The 23126-nt window shown below is 45.6% G+C and overlaps 1 protein-coding gene across 1 annotated transcript in view; it reads right to left on the reverse strand.

Moving 5' to 3' along the window:
• The window catches only part of FRG1 (FSHD region gene 1), a 35639-nt gene extending 12776 nt beyond the window's left edge, over window positions 1-22863 (reverse strand). The window contains exons 1-7 of the mRNA XM_075334459.1: window positions 22766-22863; window positions 20831-20926; window positions 17639-17706; window positions 15318-15440; window positions 13025-13082; window positions 12807-12921; window positions 2227-2331 (exon numbers count right to left, since the gene is read on the reverse strand). Of these exons, the coding sequence (XP_075190574.1) occupies window positions 2227-2331; window positions 12807-12921; window positions 13025-13082; window positions 15318-15440; window positions 17639-17706; window positions 20831-20892 (531 nt within the window). The 5' untranslated portion in view covers window positions 20893-20926; window positions 22766-22863. The remainder of the gene's footprint in view (window positions 1-2226; window positions 2332-12806; window positions 12922-13024; window positions 13083-15317; window positions 15441-17638; window positions 17707-20830; window positions 20927-22765) is intronic.
• Window positions 22864-23126: the final 263 nt, after the last annotated feature.

Here is a 23126-nt window from a genome sequence, read left to right on the forward strand (position 1 = left end):
AGCATCTACCCCGGCCGCAGGGATGGGAGGAATCAACGTGTCCCAGGTCCTTGCACTCCACTGCATGGCTTCGCAGGATCGGTATCGCTGGATGTGGTGAGTGTGTGTGAGCGATCTGAAGGGTGATTGTGTGTGATGTGTGATTGTATGTGTGATGTGATGTGTGCAGAGGTGCGATGACTACAGGTCCTGCCTCTCAGCATCTGGTCAGTGTGATTGCAGGGTGTCCGCTGTCTATAATGAAGTGTCCTGCAACTAGGGCTTATTTTCGGGGGAGGGCTTATATTTAAGCCTTGCTTCGAAAATGCTTAAAATCCCTGCTAGGGCTTATTTTTGGGGGAGGTCTTATTTTATGAAAAATACGGTAATATGCTAATTTCCACAATCTAGGGGGCATTAGCATAGATTCTTCACATTTTCCTCTACATGATATTGTCCAATCATAGGTAGACATCATGCAGAAAAAAACCCTCAATGTGATATAGAAAGACTGGCATGTCTACCCAGGTTACACAGAGATCTCACTGCTCGCACCTGTGCTATTACATACATCGCTTTGCAAAAGGAACCTGAAGACCCACCTCTTCCGACAAGCCTACAACCTGCCGTAACCCTCAGTCTGATACAGCGCCGCACAATCAGCTCTACCCTAACCTACTGTATCCTCACCTATCCCTTGTAGACTGAGTCCTCGTGGGCAGGGACCTCTCTCCTCCTGTGTCTTGTATTGTTTGATTATTGTACTTGTCCCTATTATGTATACCCCTTTCACATGTAAAGCGCCATGGAATTGATGGCGCTATAATAATAAATAATAATAATAATAATAATCTGTCCCAGGCATAATACAGAGCAGCATATGTAATGACACACAGCTTTGCTCCCCTTCTGCTCTTGTAATCACACTGTGTCAGCAGTGAGATCTCTGTGTGACAAGGGAGACACATCAGTCTTTCCATATCACGCAGAGTAGACCTTTTTGGACATTCTTCGGGGACATTCTCTTTTTCTCTTGTACGAAGCCTCCTGCTTATGATTGGACAAAAGCAGGGGAAAAAGTAAACTCTCCCAGAGAAAAATCTCTGCTAATGACCCTTGGTTTAATGGAAATTAACATATTAGGCACCACAAACTTTATTAGCCAATATCTCTGCAACAAAGATGAGGAATAAAAAAACCAAAAACGGATGTTTTATTCAGCTCTGCACACACTAATCCATGATTTCACCAGTTTAAAATGCTAAGGTTTAGCATTTTAAAGCTTTTATTAGTTGCTGTGTCAAATGCTTCTCTAAGGCTAGTTTCACACTTGCGTTGGACGGGATCCGTAGCATTGCGTTGTGTGACGCATGCAACGGATGCGTTGCATATAGTAGCACAACGCAATGCTATGGATCGTACAAAATAACGGAAAGCTTTTTTTTTTTTTTTCTTTTTCTTACAGTTTACCGGCAGCCGACTATTGTGAACGATCAGCTGATCGCTCTTAATAGCCGGCAGCCGAGCGCTCTCACATGCCGGCGGCCGAGCGCTCAGCTGAGCGCCCTGACATGCCGGCGGCCGAGCACTCAGCTGAGCGCCCTGACATGCCGGCGGATCAGCTGAGCGCCCTGACATGCCGGCAGCCGAGCGCTCTCACATGCCGGCGGCCGAGCGCTGAGCTGAGCGCCCTGACATGCCGGCGGTCGAGCGCTCAGCTGAGCGCCCTGACATGCCGGCGGATCAGCTGAGCGTCCTGACATGCCGGCGGCCGAGCGCTCAGCTGAACGTTCGGCCACCGAGAAATAAAATAAAGTTTGTGATTAAGAAAAGAAAAAAAAAAAAAAAAAAAAAGAAGAGCACGCGCAGTGAAAAATAAAGGTTTCCGCTGCTCAAAAAAACGTTACATGCAGCGTTCCATCCGCCCGACGCTCACTGACGGTCAGCGTCAAAACAACTGATGCGCTGCGGGGCGGATGCAATTCAAGACCATCCGTTGCTATCCGTAGCTAATAGAAGTCTATGAGGAATACCACGGTTTCCTGTAACGGTTACCGTAATTCCTCAAGGCTGCGGATAGCAACGGAAGCCGTCTAACGCAAGTGTGAAACTAGCCTAAATCAGAAAAAAAAAAGTTGCATGCTAAAATAAGTTTAACATTTAATTCACGTTTTTATAAAGTTATCCCATCACCAAATTCCTAAAATGTATGCTGTTTGAAAGCTTAAGGACATGGAGACTAAGTACCTTTATCATCTCCCCGTCACCTGCCGTCTTACTGTGCGCTACCAAGTCTCCTTCTTCATTGCAGCCGACAAAACAGCTGTTTGATGCCAGTAAGGCCATCTTCCCCTGAAAGTAATCACATAGCCCAGTATAAGTATAATCCAGCTGCACTTGCAGTGTAATAATACAGGATTTAAGAAAGGTCTATGATGAAATGCTGTAAAAGGAACAACTGCTCTGAACGCTGCTTTGGCAGCGGTAATATACAAAGTGTATAAATATTTAACAAGTGGATCATTTGTATATACATTTTAGTGTTTAATTCACTTATAGTTTTTATTGTTACCTAAACAGGTTCAAAACTCTGTGCTTTTCCTCCTTTCAAGAGCCAGTGACCCCTTGTGGCCTTGGTTTCTTTTTTTCCTTGAAGAAGTTATATTTTTACTAGCGCCATTTAATTTACCAAATTAATGCACTGATATAAGATGTTATATTTATTCAGCAGATCGGGATGATACTACATTTATATAGCATTTGCATGTTTCAGTATTTACGACTTTTATATTTTGTTTTCCCTTTTTTTTACTGTATCAAATTGGAAAAGTAGGGGAATTTTCTGGTTTTTTTTTAATATATATATATATATATATATATATATATATATATATATATATATATATATTATATAATAAAAAATAAAAAAAAAAAGGTAAAATATTGCACCGCAGATAATTGATAAGACATCCATTTCCATTTGGTGCACATTCTACTCTGCGTTGATTTTCTAATAGGTCACTGCATAGTAAATCAGCTGCATGACATTGTGTGGCTGTGGCAGCGAAATGCCGGCTGTCAGACACAGCAAGACTCTCTATAGAGAAGTCAGCGATGGTTTGTTACCCCGAAACAGCTGTCGGTGGATGGATACCATGTTTGGCATAGGCGGTCTCCTTGACTGGAGGCTGCCCTTCCCGTGGTTGTTCCTTCCCGGTGTAAGACCTGGCTAGTTTCCTGCCAGCATTGAGAAACATGTGATGGTGTCTCCGCGGCATTCTTGTTTTGCATAGGTTACCGTCTCTGACTTTCTGATCACTGGATACAAGGCAATAAACAAGCACAGTGTGAATAGCAATAGAAAGCACTAACTGTGCTTCCTCCTGCGCACCCATGTTTAGGGTGGGAGCAGGAACGGTTTGTTCTTAACCCTTTCACTACTTTGCAAATTTTCATTTTTGCACTTCCCCTTATAGCAAGAATATTTAATTTTTCTATCTCCATAGCTGTGGGAGAGCTTTTTTGTTCTGGGATGAGTTGTACTTTTAAATGACTCCATTCACTTCTTTTGTTAAACAAAAATGATAATAAAAAAAATTATTTGATTTAAAAATAAATAAATAAATAAAAAAATGACTCCATTCTCTTGATCATGTGATGCACTGGAAAGCAGGAAAAAAATTCCAAGTGCGTTAAAATTGCAAAAAAAAAAAAAGTGCAATTCCACAAACATTTGGCTTTTTTATTTACCATGTTCGCCATATGGTGAAACCGACAAGGCATTATGATTCCCTTAATCAGAGTACACAGATACCAAACATGTATTGTTTTTTCTGTTTAAGTAGTGAAAAAAAATTCAAAATTTTGTAAGAAATTTTTTTTGGCTTTTGTTGCCATTTTCCAAGACTTTTTCCGGGATCTGCAGCTGGGTGAGGGCTTATTTTTTGTGCCCTGAGCTTACGTTTTTATTCCTACCATTTTGGGATAGATTACCTCTTAATGCGTTTTATAGCAGTATTGCGGCAGTCATATAAACAAAAGTCTGGCGTTTTGATTCTTTTTCTCATTATGTCATTTACCAATCGGATTAATTTAATATTTTTATAGATCGGACGTTTACAAATGCAGTGGAAATGTGTATTTTTTAAAAATAATTTTCTTTTTAATGGTTCAAAAAAAGGGGGTGGGGGTGGGATTTGAACTTTTGTGTTTTGTTTTTTATATATCGTGTGGCCAGCATTCAGAGGAGTATCGTAATGAGAGATACAGGGGTCACCAGCAGACCCCCGGCTGTCCTGATAATCCATCTGTGCTTCTCAATCACGTCTCAGATGCAGCGATGGGCAGGAGGAATGATGCACTCCCCACTGGTGCATGTTAAATGCTGCAGCTGGATCGTCGGTCTGCATGCTGATTAGAGGCAGACGATGGTTAATTAAATCAGCCTTTATGTGTGGGGAATGATGCGGGCTCGGTGTGCGAGCCAGGATCAAAAGGAAGGGACACTACCTTACAGTACATGTATGTCAGAGGCAGTGAAGGGGTTAAGGGACCTCATCAGCTTTGCTATGCAGCCAGGTGACTGAATTTTGCACTGGGACTAATATATATATATAATATATACAAGTAACATCAGATTTAAAGAGAATAAATAAATAAATAAATTGTATTTAGGATGTTGGAAGTTTTTTACAACTTTATGGGGGGGTAGTTACAAAATGTGAAATAAATGAAAAATAAATACAAGGGAAGAAAAAAATATAAAACCTATAAAAACATGTCCGATATATAAAATAATTGTTATGTAAAAGGAAACAAATTTTGAAATTTTTGGGTGGGCGGCACGGTGGCTCAGTGGTTAGCACTGCAGCCTTGCAGCGCTGGGGTCCTGGGTTCTAGTCCCACTAGGGACACCATCTGCACGGAGTTTGTATGTTCTGCCCGTGTTTGCGTGGGTTTCCTCCCACACTCCAAAAACATACAGATAGGGAATTTAGTTTGTGAGCCAATGGGGACAGTGTTGCCAATGTATGTAAAGTGTTGTGGAATTAATAGCGCTATATAAGTGAATAAATATATTATTATATTATTATTAAAATGTATTTCACTGGTTCTTTGTTGTCATTAAAAAATAAATGAAAATATTTATATCAGGAAAAATAAAAGTATGAAAATGACATAAAAAAATTAGACTATAAACATCATGAAAAAAGATGCTAAATTTAATGGATATTGAAAAGAGAAGTTTTTACAGCTTTTTGAACCGTATGCACGGAAAAACCTGAAAAAAAAACAAACGGATTTTTGTGTATTTACCGTAAAATCGTTTTCTCTTAGCCATCATTGAGAGACACAGGACCATGGGTGTTATGCTGCCTATCCATAGGAGGACACTAAGTAGATGCAAAAGCATAGCTCCTCCTCTGCAGTATACACCCCCTGGCTGGGCCAGGCAGCCTCAGTTTTAGTACACAAGCAGTAGGAGAAAAAAAAAACAGTAAAAACTTCTCAGAGGAACAAGAGAAAAGAAGAGTCATAACCAAATAAGGTACTGAGAGAACCAAGGCGCAACAGGGCAACAGGGTGGGTGCTGTGTCCCCCAATGATGGCTAAGAGAAAACGATTTTACGGTGAGTACACAAAAATCTGTTTTTCTCTGACGCCTCATTGGGGGACACAGGACCATGGGACGTCCTAAAGCAGTCCATGGGTGGGAAAAGTAAAAAAAAAAACAAGATAACGCAACCCAAGGACTAGGAACCAGTTCCAGACAGCCTGGAGCACCTACTGAGAGAGGTGCTCTACTGCCGTTTGCAGAATTTTCCTACCCAGATTTGCCTCAGCTGAAAACTGGGTATGGACTCTGTAATGCTTTGAAATCGTATGTAGGCTAGAGCAGGTCGCAGCCTTACACACCTGTTCCACTGAAGCCTGATGCCAAATGGCCACGAAGCGCCAACTGCTCGTGTGGAATGAGCCCGCAGCCCACTAGGAATGGGCTTGAGTTGCAAGCGTTAGACTTCCTGGATCGCAGAGCGAATCCAGCGAGCCAGAGTTGCCTTTGAAGCTGCCTGTCCCTTCTTAGGCCCCTCAGGAATGACGAACAAAGAGTCCGTTTTCCTAAAGGGGGCTGTCCTGGATATGTAATATCTGAGAGCTCTGACGAGGTCTAACGAATGCAGAGACCTTTCCACCCTATGAACTGGGTGTGGACGAAAGGAAGGCAGAACAATGTCCTCGTTCAAATGAAACGGGGTAGGATCCTTTGGAAGAAAATCCGGAAGGGGGCGCAGAACCACCTTGTCCTGGTGAAAGATCAGAAAAGGCTTGCGGCAAGAGAGTGCTGCCAGCACCGAAACCCGTCTGATGGACGTAATTGCCACCAGGAATGTTACCTTCCAGGACAGAAGAGCAAGGGAGGATTCCTTGAGAGGTTCAAAGGGAGACCTCTGGAGACCGTCCAGAACGAGATTGAGGTCCCATGGGTCCAGTGGCCGTTTGTACGGGGGAACTAGATGGGAAACGCCCTGGAGGAAGGTCTTGACTTGCGGTTTTTGAGCCAGGCGGCATTGGTGGAAGATTGAGAGCGCTGAGACCTGCCCTTTAAAGGGAACTGAGAGCCAACCCCGCTTGCAAGCCAGACTGCAGAAAGTCGAGAATTCTAGGTTTGGCCAGAGGAATAGGCTGGACGTTAGTTTCTCTGCACCATGAAAGGAAGATTTTCCACGTACGGTGGTAAATGTGGGATGAAGCAGGCTTTCGGGCGCTGATCATGGTGGAAATAACCGTGGGGGAGAATCCCGCTCTTGTTAATACCCAGGTCTCAATGGCCATGCCGTCAGCTTCAGGGCTCTGGAGTTCTGATGGCAAATGGGCCCTTGGGTCAGCAAGACTGGGATGTCTGGAAGGCGCCACGGTACGTTTGCGAGCATTTGTACTAATTCAGCGTACCAGGAGCGCCTGGGCCAGTCCGGTGCTATCAGTATCACCGGGACTCCCTCTGCCTTGATCTTCCTGATTACCCGTGGCAGCAGGGGTAGAGGTGGAAATACCGTATTTTTCGGACTATAAGACGCACCGGACTATAAGACGCACCCTTGTTTTAGAGGAGGAAAAAATATAAAAAAATAAAATTAAAGTAAAAGAATGTGGTCATGACACACTGTTATTTTACTGCTGACAGTGTTACTGAGGTAATAATATCCCCAAATTCTGTCCTCATATCCTCCTTTCTCGGTACCTTGTATATATGGCCCCCATCGTGGAATATGTATGTTCCCCATCATTATGTGTGTGATCCTCCAATCTGGAGTGTGTGTGTGTGTGTGTGTGTGTGTGTGTGTGTGTATAGTTATAGTGTGTGTGTGTCTGTGTGTATATAATGTGTGTGTGTCTGTGTGTATATAGTTATATAGTGTGTGTGTGTATGCGTGTGTAAAGATATACACATACATATAATATATATATATATATATATATATATATATATATATATATATATATATATATATATATATATATATATATATATATATATATATATATATATATATATATATATATATATAATCCAACCCCATCCAGGTGTACAGTAATGCCTTTATATATTATTTATTGCCTTACTTTTACTGATGTGCTGCTCACCATGCTTCAGTTTGGTCCTGGCATTACAAACAAAGTCTGCCATATCTGAAGAGGACCTGCAGTGATGTAATGAAGAGGCGGGCACTGTGCTGTTCTGTGCTGCCCTGGCCCACCCCTCTGCATTACATCACTGTAGGTCCTTGTCAGCTACGGGAGACTGTTTCTAGTGTAAAGGCAGCAGGAGCAAAGTGAAAGTAATTTGAGCCCTCAGCACAGAGACTGCGGCTGTGCTGTGAAGGTATGCCGTGCTCTGGCCGGGACACTGCAGTGATGTGCACTTCCCCCCGGGCCATACATGACTGCAGCGGCACCCTGCTCCTGCCTCCTACACAGCGGACACACAGTCTCCCCAGCCGCTGCAGGAAGCCGGCGTCTGGAGCTCCCACGTGTGACCGCTGTTTACATTAAACAAGTATTCATTAGCTCCCCGCTGACTGCAGAGAGAGGTGAGCGGGGAGCAGCTAATGAATATTCACTGACTTTAAGCAGCGGGCACACGTGGTTTCTCCAGCAGCCGGCATCCTGCAGCAGCGACCCTCCCTGCCTCCTGTGATCCCACTGCATAGCGCTGACTCCCCACAGCTCCCTACCCCGCAGCTTCAGACCATAAGACGCACCCCACACTTTCCTCCCAAATTTGGAGGAAAAAAGTGCGTCTTATGGTCCGAAAAATACGGTATGTAAGGCAGGCGGGAGTGGTGCCAGGAGCAGACTAGAGCATCCGCGCCGATGGCATGCGGGTCGCGTAACCTGGCTATGAACGCAGGTACCTTTGCGTTCAACCTTGAGGCCATTAGATCCACGTCTGGTGTGCCCCTGCGAGTGCAGATGTGTAGAAACACTTCTGGGTGGAGAGACCATTCTCCGGCGGCCAGGCCTTGGCGACTTAGAAAGTCTGCTGCCCAGTTCTCTACCCCCGGTATGTGTACCGCTGATATCACTGACCCAGTTGACTCGGCCCAGCTGAGGATCTTGTGGGCCTCGAGATAAGCCGCTTTGCTGCGGGTGCCACCCTGCCGATTGATATGGGCTACAGCTGTCGCATTGTCCGATTGGACTCGAATCTGACAACCCACTAGCAGAGGGCAGAACGCCCTGAGCACGAGGAAGATTGCGCGGATTTCCAGGATGTTTATGGGTAGGGAAGACTCCTGGGACGTCCAACGTCCTTGAGCAGTGTGGTGCCGGTACACTGCTCCCCAGCCTAGGAGGCTGGTGTCCGTGGTCAGGACCAGCTAGTTTACTGGGAGAAAAGATCTCCCCTTCGATAGGGATGAGGACCGAAGTCACCAGCGGAGTGCATACCTGACTTAAGGCATCAGGTGAAAATGTTTGTCCAGGGAGAAGGGGCTCTTGTTCCAGGCAGCTAGAAGAAGGACTAGCTGCAGTGGGCGGAGGTGCAGTCGAGCAAAAGGTACTGCCTCCATAGCCGCCACCATCCTGCCGAGCACCTTCATGCTGAATCGAATGGAGCGAGACGGAGGACGTAGAAGGCAGCGTACCGCTTGTCGAAGAGCGATCGCCTTGTCCTGAGGGAGATAGATCAAGCCCCGACGGAGGTCCAGGGACATGCCCAGGAAGGTGATGGATCGTGCTGGGACCGGGGATGATTTGTCTAGAATCAGTAGCCACCCTAAGCGGGATAGGGTGTCTAAGGTGATCTGTACGCTGGTTGAGCAGTCGCGTAAGGAGGGGCCTTGATGAGGAAGTCGTACAAGTAAGGGAGAACGACTACTCCCCTGGCGTGAAGGACGCTAATGGCGGCCGCCATGACTTTGGTGAAGACCCTTGGTGCGGTGGCAAGGCCGAAGGGTAGGGCTACGAATTGAAAATGGGAGTCCTGAACTGCGAAGCGGAGGAACTTTTGGTGATTTGGAGCGATGGGTATGTGCAGGTACGCGTCTTTGATATCTATGGAGGCGAGGAATTCTCCTTCGACCATGGATGCAATAATGGACCTTAGGGACTCCATTCTGAATCTCCGTACGTGCACATGTTTGTTCAGGTGTTTGAGGTCCAGGATGGGTCGAACTGACCCCATCCTTTTTGGGGACCACAAAGAGGTTGGAATAAAAAACCCCTGAACTTCTCGTCGTCCGGGACGGGTATTATCACTCCTGCTGTTTGGAGCGAGTGGATTGCTGAGAAAAAGGCCTCGCGTCGTTTTCGAGTCTTTGGGGGGTTTGAGAGAAGGAACCGACTCGGGGGTCTGGTCCGAAATTCTATGTGGTAACCGGAAGACACAAGGTCTTGCACCCATTTGTCGTCTGAGGCGGCAGCCCAGATGTGTTGAAAAGAGCCGCAGTCGACCCTGCTACAATGAGTGTGTCTTCCGGGGGCGCCAAAGGAGTCATGAGGGAGGTAAACATCGTGGACGAGTCTCCCTAGTCCTGGACTGTTTCGGTCTAGGCTGCCATGACGAAGTGGGTTTCGGGGAGAGTTGAGAAGGTCGGTCCCTGCGTAGTCCGCGGCTAGTGGCGGGGCAGAGCGGGATGTCGACCAACCAAATGAGTTCCGAAAGGAGCGGAACGAGGACTGTGGACGCCTGGTGAAGGTCGTCCTGGGCTTCAGCTGGCGTCAGAAATGAGCTTTTCCAGACGTTCGCCAAACAATCGGTCTGGAAAAAAGGGAAGGCCTGTGAGAGACTTCTTAGAAGCAGAGTCCGCTCGCCATTGTCGGAGCCAGAGAGCTCTACGGATGGCTATGGTATTTGAGGCGGCAAAAGCTGCGAGGGTAGCAGCATCAATGGAGGCCTGCATGAGGTACTCCGCCGCAGCGGCAATTTGAGCTGTTACCTCTGTGACGGAATGAGGGAACTGGGATTCCTCAAGCGAAGTGTTAAGGGATTCTGCCCAGACCGAGATCGCCTTTGCGACCCACACAGAGGCAAAGGAGGGCGAGAGGGAGGAACCCGCAGCCTCAAAGACAGAGCGGGCGAGGTGCTCCACTTGTCTGTCTGTCGGGGGGATCTTGATGGAGGAACCATCGGGTAACGACAGGAGCGTTTTTGTGGCAAGGCGGGAGACCGGGGGGGGGTCGACCCAGCCCTTAGGGGCAGGTGGGGCAAAAGGGTACCGGGACTCCATGAGTTTACGGTTACCGAAGCGCCTGTCAGGCTTCTCCCTTTGCTTTGTGAGGATATCCTGAAACTCTGGGTGATCAGCGAAAACCTTTTGGGGTTTCCTTGCCCTCTTAAAGGAGACCACATGGTCAGTGGTAGTGGATGGGGGATCCTCCACATGCAGAGCTTGGTTGATTGCTGCTATAAGGGAGTCTATTGCAGTTTGATCATCTTGGGAGGGTGAAACCAAGGAATCATCCTGGTACAAACAGCATTCTCCCTCCTCCATCTCTTCAGAAGTCGTGGAGCGTGTGCGAGAGCCTGCCCTGTGTGATCCCGAGGGAGAGCCCGCTGGAGATACCCGGCCGTGTGATCTTTTCCTGATCCCTGCAACCGGTGAAGCATGTGCCCGGATTACCTCAAAAGGATCCTCCATAGGGGTATCCTCAGGCTGCGTTCCGTCCAGGGACCCAGAAGGGTGTGGAGGACGACATTGCATAGCCAGCACCAGGTTCTGTGACAGTTTTTCCATGGATTGGGACAGAAACTGGCCCATTCCGGTGGGCTGGGAGCCCTAGGCTCTGGGCTGACGGTTGCGGCGGTGGTAGCAGGGGGGTCTTGGGGAGCTATAGGGACACAGGACTCACAGAGAGAAGAGGTGTGTTTACGTGGTAACTCAGCGTGGCAGGCAGTGCAGGCTGAATAATAGACTATGTGGGCTTTAGCACTCTTAGTGCCCTTAGAATTCTGCATGTTCCTAATAGGAGTATGCCAGGAGGGGGAGCAATGCTCAGCAGAGCTGCAAGTGAAGCAAGCACCTCACCAGAATCCCAGAATCAGCCGATGGCCCTATCCTCAGGAAGGATGAAGCTCTATGGAGATCTTCGCACGCATTCCTGAGGGGGGCGGGGCTTAGTGCTAAAAGAGCGCGGAGATGAAGTCAGTGTGCCCCCCCCCCCCGCTGTGGGTAGTAAAAAACGGCGGGAAGGGAGCTTCTGATAGTTTTCCTCCCTCCAGTCAGCACACAGCTTGTCACTGGTGGTTACCAGCCGGCTTTTCTGCTAGAGCAAATAAACAGCATAAGTCCCTGAGCTCTGTGCACTCCCCCTGCCACCAGGAAATTATCTGTGCAGATTCTCTGCAAACAGGAGTGACTTCCCCCTCCTCCAGCCAGCAAGCTAGAGAAAAGTTAACCCTGTGTGTTCAGGATCCTTCTCTCCTCCTTTCACTCAGCAAGGGACTTTCTCATAATAAATACTGTAGATGTCCTGGGGCCTTCCCTGCAGCGTCTTTTCTCCCTTTGTCTGGGAAACCAGTCAGGGGGGAATCTCACCTTAAACACTGCTTTACAGGCAGTGAAAATAGCAGATTCAGCTTGCTGTGTCCAGTCACGACGGTACCATATTCAACTCAAAGCCTGCAAAGAGGGGCTGAGAAATTGGTGCCATATTCAACTCAGAGCCTGCAGAGAGGGGCTGAGGAATTGGGCTTTAGGGGCATAGGCCTCTACCCTGGGCTTTGGAAAAATCGGTGTCTGTGGAACCCGTCGTCCAGCCCAGGATCCAGCGTCGCAGGAGGGGGTACGTGGAGGCGTTCCCTCCCGTTGATGGTAGTGGGAGATCGGTCCCAAAAGGAAACCGTCGCCCTCAAAAAATAACAAACCTTGAAAGAAAGTGCCTCCTACAGACACTAAGCTAAAACTGAGGCTTCCTGGCCTGGCCAGGGGGTGTATACTGCAGAGGAGGAGCTATGCTTTTGCATCTACTTAGTGTCCTCCTATGGATAGGCAGCATAACACCCATGGTCCTGTGTCCCCCAATGAGGCGTCAGAGAAATGTCTCTTTTCAATAATGGTGATAAATGGCATGATTAAATATTTTTTAATTTTTCAGTGTTGTTTTCTTGCTGGTACAATACTTGGCCACTCTTCTGTATTGTCCTTTTAGTGATTTCCTGTAATAGCCTTGTAACATGAAGACCCCGAGGTCCTCGTTAGGCCTATCATCAGAGGACACATATGATATGGATCAGCACAGAGCTTTGGACCTGATAACTACATGGCTGGAAGATGTACTTTATAGATAATAAGTACTGCAGAGAGAAAGCAGAAACCACAACTTACATCTTGAAACACGGGCTCCCACTGCTCCCGAGCGCCAATCGCGTCTGAGCGCCCCATTACCAGGCCGTCTGAGTTTATTCCCAAGTACTTCCCATATCCAGACTTCAGCGCAATCCTTCAAAAGAATGAGATGTTACGATCAGTAAATACATGAAATGCGCCTCAATAACATCTTGTATACAATGCAATACGATCCCATCATTATAAATGGTTATTACCTTGAGTCTGATAGCTTAATAGCCGTGAACTGCTCCGGGGGAGCCGGACCTTCGTCTTCTGGAAGGGAAGATATTAACGTTTGTTAAGTTCAGAGATAATGACTGTATAATGTAGAAGTGATAACAAGAAAGAGATGGAAGCCGTTCATCACTTTCCCGACAGAGTCCCCGACACCGGCTGGTTTACAGTGACGTGTCTGTGGTCTGTACACAGAATACTGCCTTATTACTGCTTGTAGATGATCCGGATAATACAAGTATATTAGAAGACTGCTGTTTATGCAGCTCCCTAATATATACACATAGAATATAATAATATAATGTTACAGATCTATCTGGAAAGTCCATTAACTGATGGGGAATATGTACACAATATGCAAACCAGGCAGCAACAAGATAGCGGGATCAGCTGTGGAGACTTGGTGCTGGACTAGGGGAGGGGGAGTAAAGCACTGTCTCTTTTACAAGACACTGCAGTTGGGTACACAGCTAGTCTTGAAAGCAGAAAACCCCATTAAGCCCTGTCTGTGATAGTACTACTATGGGAAACAGGGTGGCATTCATTGGGCCCCTGACTGCTATAACCATCCCTAGGCTTTCTGCCATCATTTTGCTGAAAGGGGGTAGTCAATGAGATGAACACTGGCTGTATCTAATGGACTAAGCTGCCGGGATCTGAAATATCTCCGATCACTGCAGCTGCAGGCAGATGATCACTGTATTACACAGCCATTGTATACTGTACAGGCTCTGCTCCTGAACACATTCCATAAACTCCAACCAGACATGTGCTTTATATGTACGTCATGTGTCGAAAAGGAGTTTTTACATCAAGACGACTTCTTTTTACAATTGTAGATGGCCACTGGGGCAGCAGCAGGTGAGCGAGTCTACAAGTGCATCCTGCTTCAGGCTGGACTCACACGAACGTATGAAAAAGCAGTCCCACTCTCATCCAGGAGAGTAGGACAATTGTTTCTCACTTGTCATCCATGTGTTGTCAGTGTGCGCTCAGTGTGCAATCCGTTTTTTTCTCAGCAGCTAGTCATTTAGTCTATGTACGCACACTGCATGTTTGTGGTGACCACAAAGATGCACATTTTTGGTCCCAAAAAAAACGCTCCCTCAGCATGCGTTTTAGCCACATTTTACTGTGTTTTTTTACCGAGTTTTTTCCCAATGCGTTAAGTCAAATCTTTTCACTAAAAGGGCTCAAAAACGCAGCAAAAAACGCAGCGTGCGAACAAAGCCTTACATGACCATTTACAGTGTTCTACATGATAGTAATGTATCCATAAAAACGGACGTCACTAGGATCCTCTATGTGCCATCCGTGTGGTGTCCGTTTTTTTTTCTCACACCCATTAACTTGTATTTGTGAGTCTCGGACGATATTGGCAGCAAATCACAGCATGTTGCAACTTTTCTCTCATCCAGAATCTGGATTAGGCTACTTTCACACTTGCGTTGTGCGTCGTCCGTCGCATTGCGTTATGTGACGGATGTAACGGATGCGTTGCATATAGTGGCACAACTGATGCGACGGATACTGCAAAACTACGGAATCCGTTGTAGCTTTTTTTTTTCAACAATTACTCAACTGAGCATGCGCAGTTGTGTAAAAACGGATCCGTCACAGGAATCTGTCAAATGACGGATTCCGCCACCATAGTCTTCCATTATAAAAATGACGGACGCCGAGAGAATCCAGCACATTGCAATTTTTTTTACGCTCAGAGAAGCGCAGAAAAACGCTACATGCTGCGTTCTTTCCGTCCGGCGGATGCAACGCAGCATCGGGCGGCGGATGCAACGCAGGACCATCAGTCGCAATGCGTCGTCAATACAAGTCTAATGGGAAGCAGCGGAATCCGTGAACAGATTTTTCCAAAACGGCGGATTGCGACTGAAGGAAAAAAACGCAAGTGTGTAACTAGCCTAAGAAAAAAGCTGACCCACTGCTCTCCAGTGCTCTCCGAACATTGGTCCGAGGGCAATGAGAGACTTTCTTGCATTGCACTAGTCTGATTCATACGCTCGTGTGAGCGTACGCTAAAACTGGTAAATGGGGGGCGGCAGCACACTCTGTATGAGGGCCATTTGCCCTTCTAAATGACTGTATGGAAGGAATTTTCGCTGTCCATTTGGCTATAAAAAGGATTGTCCTAAAAGAAAACACCTGTCATTTCTTTTGCCATTGGTTAGAATATGACAAATACATATTTTGTACATAACAGAGCGCACACGTCCAGTGAAGATTGCTCCTAGGTAAAGTATTCTGCTCCGTGCTCACCCTTGTGGGGGGCTCCAATGGTGAACAGTCCAGTGTCCAGAGCATGGATGTAAGCGCCTTTGTCCATTTCTATCGCTACCGTCCCTGTAATGTCACCCAAGGATTTCACCGCCCACCAATTTCCTAAAATAAGCAGAATTACAATGTAAAATATCACTGCATAAATAAAACCAACATCCAATAAGCAGAACAACATTTTTTTAACCGCTTCTTGCCCAACCAAATTTTTTGTTTTTTGTTTCAAGAGTCATCATGTTTTAGTTTTGTTTACACATCCATATGAGGCCTTGTTTTTTGTGGGATGAGATGTAATTTTGAATGACACAAGCCATTTTACAATATCATGTTTTGGACAATGGGTAAATTCAAAGTGTTAATTAAATGGCAAAACAAACTACAATTCCACCAGTGATTATTTTTTGGATTTTACGTCATTCATTGTACGGTAAAAAAGTTTCTCCAGGTCAGCTGGATCATCAAATTTGTATTGTTACTAATGTTTTATTTCTAATTAAAGTGGTTAAACACCCCCCTATATAAAATAATTTTTTTTTGTAAGGCAAGCTAATGATTTTATTGATATAATTTTGAACAACTTACATTTTCAAAGCTTTTTATTTAATTTTTTTGGGTATAGTGTGGCAACTAAAAAAAAAAAAAAAAAACAACCCACAACAAAGTACATTTTTTACATTTTTTTGGTTCCATACTTTTTTTCCCCCTTTTGCTTCACTCATTTATTGTTTATATTTTTTATAGATTGGATACATTATTTTTAAAGGTTGAAAAGAGAGGTGAAACAAATAAAAAATAAAATCAAACTTCTATTCAGTCCCCACAGGAGACTTGAAACACTGATCATTTAAAGGGAATCTGTCACCAGGTTTTTGCCACCTAATCTGACAGCAGCATAATGTAGGGGCAGACATCTTGATTCCAGGGGTGTGTCACTTGCCAGGCTGCTTAGTGTAGTTGTGATAAAATTACTGTTTAATCAGCAGTAGATCATTAGAGGACTACTTGGTCATTCTGCCAGGTAGTCCAGCATATTCATGATCTCTGTATAACTAACTGCTAGATCTGCAGCAGAGAAAACATGGATTCATCAAAATGACAGCAAAAAGCTCAGTAAGTGACACATCACTGGAATCAGGGTCTCAGTCTCTACATTATGCTGATCTCGGATGGGGGAGCAAAAACCTGGTGATGGGTTCCCATTCTATATATAGCATTTATACTGTATTGCAGTACATAGCCATGTAATCTAATAGACCTTTTATGAAGCCCCGTCTTTGGTTGGGCAGCGCAGGAGTACAAAGATGGGGTGTCCTTCAGCAACGCACCCTCTGATTGCCTCATGGGAGGAGGCCATGGATGCCTAAAGTGGCACAACCCATTTCATTGAGTAAGCAGTGATCATAGCTAGCTCTGGTTGCTCACGTTACAGACTTATGTCAGCTGTATAAGTCATTCTGCATTGGCCAGGTATGGAGCGGGCTCAGCTACTCCGCCTGCTCCATACACCCGCACCCAACATGTGCTGTGTATTACTCATCAGTATGGGAGGAGGTGCTGCCCAATCACATTACACTATATTGCACTAGCTCCAATCCAAACAAGAATCGCTGTCTCCTTGCACAGTGTTACAAGACGCCCCCAGTATGGGTGGAAGATGGACTTGTGCTGCCATTAGGAGACGGAAGAAACCAATGTAGTTTCATATTTTAAAAATACAAGTAATTTGCCAAATATAGGTAGGATAAGTATAAGCACACCTTCCATGGCTGTCATCTAGACCCATGTATGGAAAGCTAAAATTAGCCGTTTCAACGCGAGGGTCAATGATGTAAGGTCTCTCTACTGGATCATCTGATGTTTCCTACTTTGTCTGTTGCATTGTGGGATATAATATTTCAGGTTTTTGCAGACTTCCACACTGATAAACCATATACTACATATCTTGGTAATTATCCGGAGCTTCTTAAAGGCAGCACTCTTTCTGATGAAGACTGGACAGCCACAGGCACTTTCTGACTTTGCAGCTCAGATGAACACACAGAGTTGCATTTGTATGTGTTTATGGCCATAATGCAAGTTGCTGCTACATTAAAGACGAGATAATGTGCACTACGTGGCACCTTCAGTGGTCTACATTACATGCTGCCACCAGTAAATACAATGTTTTGCAGGCTCCGTCCACTCCAGCAGATGATGTGGAGAGGAGAGGGGAGATGTTACCTGCTCTCTTATACGGAGATATCACCGACCCTCTCTTGATATGGACTATGAGTAAATTCAGTAATGGTCATCACTTCACTTACCGACAATATCCGGGGCGTCATCTTTACATTCATCTCTTTTCCTTTTACCACTTTTATTCTTTTTCTTGCTGAAAAGAAATGATGAGTTTACTATCAGTCTGTGCAGCTCTCTGGAACAGGTTAATATGGCTGCACCATTACTGCAGTACAGGACGCCCACATTACCCAGCGTGTGTATACATGTGTGGAGATAGTAAGATCAGTGACCATAAAGATGAGACTGAAATCCCCGGTCACCGCCATGTCTAGCTGGTAAGAGACAGATGACATCTTGCTTTCTATAGCGGTAGCAGATTGGTTACTTTGGATAAGTGGTACTTATTCAGTGTGTCCACCCATATCCTGTCCATCGCCATTAACTTGAGAACTGCGGCAGCTATAGGCATAGAAGTGGTGTCTAGGTATAGTAAAGTATCCATGCACTACGCAATGAAACCTCCTATAGTGTCACCTGGTGGAAAACAACGGAGTTAGCATTTTTTTCTCGAAAACGGAATGAGATAGAGAAAAAAAGTGAATTACAAAATTGTAGGGCATCATCAATTCAATACGAATCGACACCTTTCATACAGAAATGCTATGATTAGAATGTGCAAAACTCACAAGGCTGCGGACGTGAAGCGATACTTCATGGAGACCTTCCTACAAGTCATTGGGTATGGTGGCTGTGTGGAGTGGCCTCCACGCTCACCTGACCTGACCCCATTGGACTTCTTTCTTCGAGGTCACATCAAACAGCAGGTGTATGCGACCCCCTCCACCAACACTGCAGGACCTACGATGACGTATCACTGATGCTTGTGCAAACGTGTCACCTACCATATTGCACAACGTGCAGCAAGATACAGTATGCTGTCCAGAGTCCAGATGTGCATTGCAGCTTATGGTGGCCACTTTGAGCATCAAAGTTAAATGAGCGCCATATGCGGGACCAGCATTCAATGTTTTGGGGAGGGGGGGGGGGGGTCATTGGTTTCATATCATAGCATTTTTGTATGCAAGATGTCGATTTGTATTGAATTGATGATGCCCTACAATTTTTTAATTCACTTTTTTTTTCCTCTATCTCATTCCATTTTCAAGATAAAAATGCTAACTCCGTTGTTTTCCACCAGGTGGTGCTATAGGTGGTTTCATTGTGTAGCGCATGGCTACTTTACTATACCTAGACACCACTTCTATGCCTATAGCTGCTGCCGTTCTCAAGTTAATGGCGGTGGACAAGACATGGGTGGACACACTGTATAGTAAAAGGAACTTGTCACTTGGGTTGTGGCCACTAAGCCAGCAGCTGGTTGTTATTCGCTCGGATTCACCCTGGCAAACATGCCATTGTCAAGGCTAAGAGCAGGAGAAGTAACTTAGAAATTACCCAAGAAACCTCGGCTGTAATCCATCGGGTACATTTTCGTTCACTGTGCTCAGCTCATTACAGAGGTTTATTTTTCACTATCTAGTGCCAAAAAGAAATGGTTTGGAAAGCTACAATGGAGCTGTATAATGTCATGACTGATGCCCTCTAATATATTTATATACAGTGATAACCTAATATACAAGTTCCTGGCATTCTAATAACATTGCAGGATATAAAATCCTCCTTCCCTCTGTGCCATCAGTGGGGTCCCACCATACCATATCATGAGTGGGCCATTTACACAAAAAGCTCCATGTTTTTGTTGTTAAAGGGAACCTTTCACTAGATTCATACTGCCAGATCCACAGGTGACAAGAATCAGACCCTGGCTGTGCGAATGCGATCAGGTACGTCACATCGCAGCGTATCACAGAAAACAAAGTGTGAAGAGCTGTCTGGGGACTATAAACCTGACTAGTCCAGTGCTACCTGCGTCTCCTCGCTCCAGTACATAGACCGATGTCTCCCAATGCACAAAGAGGACATACCCAATCATGAAACTGGGCACGGATTGCTGCTGTCTGTGGGTCATGACTATGACAAGGGAATCTGTCAGCAGAATCTGAACCCCTAAAACTCTTATATGCAAATGTAGCTGTGGTAAAGACACATCCAGCCAGACAGTTCATTTCCCAGGTACTGAGAAATCAGTGTTTCAATTGATATGTACATTCGCTTTTTTGGCATGTGGAATCCCCTGTCTGTACGGCTCCATCTCTCCCGCCCTGCGCAGCCTCCTCCTACATGACTGACCGCTCCTTTGCCAGACGTCACACAGCATAGACGGTCAGTCCTCCAGGAGGCGGCAGCACTGGACGGGGATTAGAACTGAAAAAAGCGGAGACTTACAAAGTGCAATCCCTGATTTCTCAGTATCGGAAGAACTAGCAGGTACAGGTATTACATGACTTGTCTTTGCAAGAGCTACATGCACATATGTATAGTTTGGGGGCAGAAATTCTTCTGACAAAGAGAAGTCATAATTTGAGATCTAATGCCTGCCATAGCATAAGTTAGAGTTGTATAGAAAATATACAAATACACAGAAGCAGAACACGCAGTGCACAGTCATACACACATCCAGTGTATACAGTGCAGGGAAGCTGGCGCTGCGCTTCACGGTAAACCTAACCATAAAGGAGCAGCCCTGGCATAGAGGGAGAATGGTTCTTTCTATCTCTATGAGACCCGGAAAGAAGCATTGACTTCTAAAGTTTCAAACAGGTAAAGGAAAGAAAAATTCCTGCCATTTCTCATTTGTAGGAGGAGCTTCGCTGTGCAATTATCTGCACAATCTTTGCATTTGTCATCATTCTTACTTTAACTGCAGCTGTTATGGAAGAGATTAGTTGTTGCCGGCACTAGAGATGAGTGTATGAATTTGCAGAACCCGGATCCAATGACCTGGCCGACATTCTGTGGCCGCTGGACTGGAGCCCTGTGAACCGCTTCTGTCCTCCTGGCATCCGTGGCTCTTCTTTTGATTAGTCAGCCTGGTGCAACATCATGTGTGCGTCACTCTGCAACAGCTCGGCAGGCCGGCCAATCAACAGATGAGCCACGGATGTCAGCTGGTAGGAAGTGGTGCACCGGGCTCCAGTCCAGAGGCCACAGAATTGTGACCTGGTTGCGTGACCAGGGTCTTACAAATCACTTTGTTGTTCCACCCTCACTTGGGGGTCATAGGAGAGCTCATACTAATATATCTGGTTTTTAACGTAGTTTGTCTATATATCATTAAAAGAAATCTACCGCATTTAACTTCCACAACGTCTTACCTTTTATCCTTCATTCCCTTCAGCACCAGCTTGGTGGACTTCACATGAGAATATTCAGCCATGGTGACGAAATTGCTGCCAGAAATGAGATCACAACTGGGGAGAAAACAGAAATTCAATATATCCATATATAATAGTATCTAGCAAATGAGGCACCAATACATTGGCCTAAATTAGCTCCAGCCCATGCACTGCGCTGTCTGCAGAGAGGTCTTCTGATAATGTGAAGCCATCATCCCCACATATACTGGAATCTAATCTTCCTGTATATATTTGGTAATCTGACATCTTTATGTGATGATTTATGGAGGCTGCAATTATCCAACTAGTAGTGTTAGGGTACCTTCACACTTTAGCGATGCAGCAGCGATCCGACCAGCAATCTGACCTGGTCAGGATCGCTGCTGCATCGCTACATGGTCGCTGGTGAGCTGTCAAACAGGCAGATCTCACCAGCGACCAGTGACCAGCCCCCAGCCAGCAGTGATGTGCAAGCGATGGTGCGCTTGCACGGAGCCGGCGTCTGGAAGCTGTGGACACTGGTAACTAAGGTAAACATCGGGTATGGTTACCCGATGTTTACCTTAGTTACCAGCGCACACCGCTTAGCTTAGCTGTGCAGGGAGCAGGAGCCGGGACTGGCAGCGTGAGAGCTGCGGAGGCTGGTAACGAAGGTAAATATCGGGTAACCACCTTGGTTACCCGATGTTTACCTTGGTTACAGCTTACCGCAGGCGGTCACACGCCGGCTCCTGCTCCCTGCACATTCAGGATTGTTGCTCTCTCGCTGTCACACACAGCGATGTGTGCTTATCAGCGGGAGAGCAACAATAAAAAAACGAACCAGGGCTGTGTGTAACGAGCAGCGATCTCACAGCAGGGGCCAGATCGCTGCTCAGTGTCACACACAGCGAGATCGCTAATGAGATCACAAAAACCGTGACTAAGCAGCGATCTCAGTAGCGATCTCGCTGTGTGTGAAGTACCCCTTAGACCCTGTTCCACAAACATCAGATAAATCACCAGAATCTGCTGTTTTGGGGATTGGTAGATAATCTAATGTGGAAGTTATTCATCGCTTGTATACAGTCTGATGAGAAATGGTGGGGGGGAACGTTCAATCTCCTCCCATACATACGGTAGCATGTTATTGGCAGACAGCATAGCAGCGAGTCTCTACCCACTAGCTCAGAGACAACAGAGGAGAAAACCAATGAAAAAGGCAGGATACAAATCATATAATGACCGCAATAAATCCTGAACACACAGGGCAGATTGTCCTAATAAAGTTACTTCCAGCTCCCTGTTTAGAAGAGACTCTGCTCTCCAATGTGTACGGCCAGGTCTGGGGAATCTATACAATGATCTATAGGTACATCACGTGCACAGGAGCCACACGCACACCACTGCTCATAGGTAATCACATCTATACTGCTGCGGTAAGAAGGAAACATACAGCACAAGATTATACATATATGGATCAATAGTACACATCATGTGACAGGGAGTACAGTGCAGCACTTAGTATATACAGTGTAATAACCCTGCTACACACCACATACAAATACACACAACATATATGTACACATCACACTCCCAGCAAATACATACCACACACATATATACAGTATAATATATATATATACATATACACACACATAAATACACAGTAGATGCGCACACACTACACTATATACACATCACATACACAGCTTATGCATGTCACACGCTATATACACATATGTGTGCGCACACAATATATACACACTATATAGACATCACACACACAGCATATGCATGTACACATACACTATATACAGAGCATATACACACAAATCGCATACAGATCAAACAGCATGTACGCACTATATATACATAGGCACACACTATAGTACATATCATGCACAGTATATACACACACCGCGCACCACTCACTTGTTTCCGGAATTGTTGCAGCTAGATCACAACACGACACACCAGAAGTTTCCCTGGGAAAGCTCAAGAGGACAACCATGACTATACCCTGCACTAACGAGACGCTGCATAATATTAGACTTCAGTTGTGGAGCGCCCTCTAGCGGCATTTCTAGTAAATTGCTGGTGAAGCAATTGCGTGGTTTATTTTTGGGAACAACTAAATCAGAGCAGAGCACACACAGCTCCTGCTGCAATAATCAGAAGTGTGTGCTCCGCTGTGCTACTGTGATAGACAGTGTTATAAGGAGCATTCACCTGTACCGTGTGCTTAGTATTGTTCTGCAGCTGTTCTGTGTATGGATAATAGTTACAGTTTCCA

This window comes from Anomaloglossus baeobatrachus, chromosome 1 (assembly GCF_048569485.1).
Source record: "Anomaloglossus baeobatrachus isolate aAnoBae1 chromosome 1, aAnoBae1.hap1, whole genome shotgun sequence".
Classification (NCBI taxonomy): domain Eukaryota; kingdom Metazoa; phylum Chordata; class Amphibia; order Anura; family Aromobatidae; genus Anomaloglossus; species Anomaloglossus baeobatrachus.